Source organism: Procambarus clarkii, chromosome 75 (genome assembly GCF_040958095.1).
Source record: "Procambarus clarkii isolate CNS0578487 chromosome 75, FALCON_Pclarkii_2.0, whole genome shotgun sequence".
Lineage (NCBI taxonomy): Eukaryota > Metazoa > Arthropoda > Malacostraca > Decapoda > Cambaridae > Procambarus > Procambarus clarkii.
In genome coordinates, this window is record NC_091224.1 from 20,518,375 (window position 1) to 20,524,876 (window position 6,502).

The following is a 6,502-nucleotide window of genomic DNA, read 5'->3' on the forward strand; positions in this document are numbered from 1 at the left end:
AAAAGCGAGCTGATTGTGAGGGGGTTGTGGACACATTATGAGGAATAGGATTGTGAGGGGGACGAGACCGGAATGGAAAGAAAAGTAGAAAGAAATAAAAAGGTATGAAGAGAGGCAGGAGAATAGATGAGAGCAACATATAGAAGAGTGAAAAGGCAATGCAGAGAATAAGGAACAATGGAAACAAAGAATATAGTGTGGAAAGAGCGATAGGAAGACGAGGAGGAGGAGGAGGATTGGCAGGATGGAGAGAAGAGGGGATGTAAGGGAGGGTAGGAGAAGAGTTGGAGGAAGAAAAGGGACACGAGAAGAAAGGCGAAGGAGAGGAGTAAGGACGGAGGGAGAGAGAAGAGAAATGTGAAAGACAGGATTAAGAGGGAGAAAGAGAGGGATGATGTGGAGAAGAAACAGAGAGAAGAAAGGAAGGGAGAAGAGATTAGGGACAGGAGAAGGGAGAGAGGAATAAGGTGGAAGATACAAACAAAAAGAACAAAACATCTCTGGCATTTCCAAATCATTCTCATCTTACTTCTTAATAATCAACTTCTTAATGATCACTTCTTAATGATCACTTCTTAATGATCACTTCTTAATCATCAGTTCTTAATCATCACTTCTTAATCATCAGTTCTTAATGATCACTTCTTAATCATCACTTCTTAATCATCACTTCTTAATCATCACTTCTTAATCATCACTTCTTAATCATCACTTCTTAATCATCACTTCTTAATCATCACTTCTTAATCATCTCAAGTTCCCGGGTCACACGGTCAAAATACCTGTACTTACCGCCGAGTTTCCCTGTAATTAGGGTAATTAAGGTGACGACTGGTAACGTAACTCCTGAGGATGGTATCAATATCCAGCCTCCAGGATAATGGATTATGGTTTTCGGATTAATTATGAAATTGGAAGGTAAAAGGGTGCGTGATTGTGTTCGCTTGGATGTGTTCGCCTGGATGTGTTCGCCTGGATGTGTTCGCCTGGATGTGTTCGCCTGGATGTGTTCGCTTGGATGTGTTCGCTTGGATGTGTTCGCTTGGATGTGTTCGCCTGGTTGTGTTCGCCTGGATGAGTTCGCTTGGATGTGTTCGCTTGGATGTGTTCGCCTGGATGTGTTCGCTTGGATGTGTTCGCTTGGATGTGTTCGCCTGGTTGTGTTCGCCTGGATGAGTTCGCTTGGATGTGTTCGCTTGGATGTGTTCGCCTGGATGTGTTCGCTTGGATGAGTTCGCCTGGATGTGTTCGCTTGGATGTGTTTGCCTGGATGTGTTTGCTTGGATGTGTTCGCCTGGATGTGTTCGCTTGGATGTGTTCGCTTGGATGTGTTCGCTTGGATGTGTTCGCTTTGATGTGTTCGCTTGGATGTGTTCGCTTTGATGTGTTCGCTTGGATGTGTTCGCTTGGATGTGTTCGCTTGGATGTGTTCGCTTGGATGTGTTTGCTTGGATGTGTTCGCTTGGATGTGTTCGCTTGGATGTGTTCGCTTGGATGTGTTCGCTTGGATGTGTTCGCCTGGATGTGTTCGCTTGGATGTGTTCGCCTGGATGTGTTCGCCTGGATGTGTTCGCCTGGATGTGTTCACTTGGATGTGTTCGCCTGGATGTGTTCGCTTGGATGTGTTTGCTTGGATGTGTTCGCTTGGATGTGTTCGCCTGGATGTGTTCGCTTGGATGTGTTCGCCTGGATGTGTTCGCTTGGATGTGTTCGCCTGGATGTGTTCGCCTGGATGTGTTCGCTTGGATGTGTTCGCCTGGATGTGTTCGCCTGGATGTGTTCGCCTGGATGTGTTCGCTTGGATGTGTTCGCTTGGATGTGTTCGCTTTGATGTGTTCGCTTGGATGTGTTCGCTTGGATGTGTTCGCCTGGATGTGTTCGCCTGGATGTGTTCGCTTGGATGTGTTCGCTTGGATGTGTTCGCTTGGATGTGTTCGCCTGGATGTGTTCGCTTGGATGTGTTCGCCTGGATGTGTTCGCTTGGATGTGTTCGCCTGGATGTGTTCGCACGGTCGACCACTGATTCCTGGCCCCGACTTTCGAACATTCCTAGTTCAGTTGCTCAGTTCAAACGTTTTTCTTAAAATATTTACATATATATATATAACGTTTCGTACCGAGTTTGTTTCAGAATCCTTGTTATTCTAAGTTATTCTACGACTCATTTGTCTCTATTTGCCCTCTGTGGCCCCTCATCCCGCTGTTCCTACCTTTGAACAAGGCATCTTTACACACCTAACCTACGCATTTGAAAAGAAAAGCGAATACTTCTTTATTCACTATTTTTTAATTCCCATGAGAATCATGTATGTCGTGAACATGTGCGTGTGTGTGTGTGTGGGGGGGGGGAGCATCATATGAGGAATATGAGAGATATTTGTCACTTGGTGGGCGGGGCCTGTATGTGACGTAAGAACACTGAAGCCGGATTTGACCAATAGGGTGTCAAAAACTAATGACGTCACTGATTTACAGCACTCCCATTCGCTGGCCATAAAAAATTGAATTTCTTGGAACGTAAAAATATATACAAAAAAACTTGATTTATTACACACTTTAGAACCTTCAGAAAGTACATAATTTTTATCGTGGGAGCCGTTAAATCCAAATTTATTTGAGTAAGTGACCGTTAACGGAAATTTATTGAAGGAAGCGACTGTTAACGGAAGTTTATTTAAAGAAGCGACCGTTAACGGAAGTTTATTTAAAGAGGCGACCGTTAACGGAAGTTTATTTAAAGAGGCGACCGTTAACGGAAGTTTATTTAAAGAGGCGACCGTTAACGGAAGTTTATTTAAAGAAGCGACCGTTAACGGAAGTTTATTTAAAGAAGCGACCGTTAACGGAAGTTTATTTAAAGAAGCGACCGTTAACGGAAGTTTATTTAAAGAAGCGACCGTTAACGGAAGTTTATTTAAAGAAGCAACCGTTAACGGAAGTTTATTTAAAGAAGCGACCGTTAACAGTTTTAGTGATTCAGATTAAATGCGCCGTTATTTTATACACGAATTTAATCTTTAAATATTTTGATTATTTGGTTAACTTTGAACTTGTTCTTCTGTTCTTTATCGTTTTATGCATCATTCTTGTCCTCTCTCTCCTCCTCCCTCTCTTATCTCCTATCTCCTCTACTTCCCTCTTTCATCGCTTGCAATTACATTCTATATTTTTCTCACTCTAATCTTTCTATTCTTCTCCTTGTTCATCTTCTTGTTCTCCATTATTCTCTATTTTCTTACTATTCTTCCTGTTCTGTATACATACATACATACATACATACATACATACATACATACATACATACACATACAAACCAATAATTATAGTACACTTAGCAAGTATTTGGACAAAAACAACGACTATTTGGACAAAAACAGCGACTATTTGGACAAAAACAGCAACTATTTGGACAAAAACTGTACACAATTGTACTGTTTTGTACAAAACTGTACAGTCTGACCTTAGCCAGGTCAAATTTTTACCTCTCTTGGACTTGCCCAAACGACTTTCAGGCCAATTGAAGCATTGACCGAAACAACGTAGCCTGGCCTGAGTCCTAAATGGGGGAAAAAATGGACTTTAGGCCTCATTTAGTACACGTGTTCCCTATACATGGCCCAAAAGAGTCTGAGTTTGGTTCTTCGTTTCTAGAAAATCGGAGGCTACGAATAGGCTATTTTGTGCGTTTGGTGAGAGGTATAAACTGCTGGGTGTGTATATCTTGAGATCTGGGTGTATATATATACTTCTCTGATGTATATACCCCAGCTCCTACGAAAGAAACGCCTCCTACAACAGCGCCTTCTAACTATAATACGACCTACAACAGCCCTCTCCACCTATAACACGACCTACAACAGCTCCCCACCTACAACACGACCTACAACAGCGCCTTCTACCTACAACATGGCCTACAACAGCCCCCCCTCCACCTACAACAGCCCCCCTCCACCTACAACACGACCTACAACAGCCCCTCCACCTACAACAGCCCCCCTCCACCTACAACACGACCTACAACAGCCCCTCCACCTACAACAGCCCCCCTCCACCTACAACACGACCTACAACAGCCCCCTCCACCTACAACAGCCCCCCTCCACCTACAACACGACCTACAACAGCCCCCTCCACCTACAACAGCCCCCTCCACCTACAACACGACCTACAACAGCCCCCTCCACCTACAACAGCCCCCCTCCACCTACAACACGACCTACAACAGCCCCCTCCACCTACAACAGCCCCCCTCCACCTACAACACGACCTACAACAGCCCCCTCCACCTACAACAGCCCCCCTCCACCTACAACAGCCCCCCTCCACCTACATCAGCCGCCTCCACCTACAACAGCCCCCCTCCACCTACAACACGACCTACATCAGCCCCTTCCACCTACAACACGACCTACATCAGCCCCCTCCACCTACAACACGACCTACAACAGCCCCCTCCACCTACAACACGACCTACATCAGCCCCCTCCACCTACAACACGACCTACATCAGCCCCCTCCACCTACAACAGCCCCCCTCCACCTACATCAGCCCCCTCCACCTACAACAGCCCCCCTCCACCTACAACAGCCCCCCTCCACCTACAACAGCCCCCCTCCACCTACATCAGCCACCTCCACCTACAACAGCCCCCCCCCCCAGCTACTCAGGGTAGACTTTGAAAAATAGTTTGAACAAGGGTCTGCTGAATTTACCGTGTAATATGTGAGAGTGCTTTTATGTTTATCATTGGCCGGTAGCACACACACACACACACACACACACACACACACACACACACACACACACACACACACACACACACACACACACACACACACAGAGGAGGGGGCTAGGGTTCCCTTCATAAGGTAGCTCTTACCTTCCCTACCTAATCCCTTCCGTTGTACACACCTATTCCATCATCTACCCAATCTTTCCTTCCTTTTTACTCTCTACACCGTTCTCTTCCGTCTTGTCACTTTGTTCACCCTTCCCCCTATCAGGCAGCTCTTACCTTAGCCTCTCCCTTCCTTCCCCTCTCCCTCTCCCTCTCCCTTACACGTAATATAATATATTCGACCTGGTGACTTCAGGCAACGCTCAGGCAAATACCTCATTGTTTACACAGGCTCAGAAAGTTTCACGCCAGAAATTTTGACTTTTTATACCAAGTTCAAAATTAAATATTTCTCCTAATTATTATTTTTTTAATAATAGAGAATATATCCATCTTTTTTAAAGATATATTTAGTGTTGGAAAACATTGATGCTGGGGAACGGGGTGGCGCTGAAGGCTTGAAACTCGTTGGGGTTTTTTTCCCTCCTCCTAAGCAAGCCCGGGTTCGATACCCAGGGGGCTGGATAGAAATAGTTGGGCAATATATATATTTGCTGCTGGCTGAGCGTCCGGTGTTGTAGTAACCGTCAAGAGGATATACAAGCAGGTAGTTATATAGCCAGTGTCTATAATTAGGCCGAGATTCACCAAGCATTTACTTGCCTATCTACGAAGCCTGTACATCTTACCACTATCATGGCGGCTTTGTTTACATCTAGCACCTTTGTGGGTGTATGCTGGCACCTTTGGTGGAATACAGTACCCACTTTTGACCGTCCTACAATAGTTCAACAATCGGATTGCCTTGTCAGACCGTTCTAGATGGTGGTCACTATGTATCTAGCCCGTTGTTCTCCTGATTCGCCACTCCGTCAAAAATCTAATCTCCTAAGCGATTGAGTCCGATGCATAGAAAACGTAGATATTTGTGAGTCGTTACTTTACATAGTAGACTGCCTTTGTAACGTTGTGTATAATAACGGAGTAAAACCAGACCTATTAGTTGAGTGGACAAGTTATTACTGTTAATTACCAGTCAAAGCTTTCAAACTGTTGTAACCTGTTACTCTAGGGGGTTGTCCCCTGTCCAAACCTGTCTCGTTACTCTGTTGAAAATTGGCCAAACCTGTCTCCTTACTCTGTTGAAAGCTGTCCAACCCTGTCTCCTTAACTCTGCTGAAAACTGTCCAAACCTGTCTCGTTACTCTGTTGAAAATTGTCCAAACCTGTCTCCTTAACTCTGCTGAAAACTGTCCAAACCTGTCTCGTTACTCTGTTGAAAGCTGTCCAAACCTGTCTCCTTACTCTGTTGAAAGCTGTCCAAACCTGTCTCCTTAACTCTGCTGAAAATTGTCCAAACCTGTCTCGTTACTCTGTTGAAAGCTGTCCAAACCTGTCTCCTTAACTCTGCTGAAAATTGTCCAAACCTGTCTCCTTACTCTGTTGAAAGCTGTCCAAACCTGTCTCCTTACTCTGTTGAAAACTGTCCAAACCTGTCTCCTTACTCTGTTGAAAACTGTCCAAACCTGTCTCCTTACTCTGTTGAAAACTGTCCAAACCTGTCTCCTTACTCTGTTGAAAATTCTCTCCCCAATTCCGTCAGCATAATTAGGAACTAAGCTAAGCCAAAATGTCTATATAGCACTAGGAATTAAGAGAAGAAT

The 6,502-nt window shown here is 44.8% G+C and overlaps 2 protein-coding genes across 2 annotated transcripts; both read left to right on the plus strand.

Moving 5' to 3' along the window:
- Positions 1–1,382: 1,382 nt before the first annotated feature.
- Positions 1,383–2,084, plus strand: LOC138357043 (buccalin-like). Its single transcript, XM_069313583.1, has one exon. The coding sequence runs from the start codon at positions 1,383–1,385 to the stop codon at positions 2,082–2,084; it is 702 nt and encodes a 233-aa protein (XP_069169684.1).
- Positions 2,085–3,753: 1,669 nt separating this feature from the next.
- LOC138357044 (uncharacterized) lies at positions 3,754–4,680 on the plus strand. Its single transcript, XM_069313584.1, has one exon. The coding sequence runs from the start codon at positions 3,754–3,756 to the stop codon at positions 4,678–4,680; it is 927 nt and encodes a 308-aa protein (XP_069169685.1).
- The last annotated feature ends 1,822 nt before the right edge of the window (positions 4,681–6,502 follow it).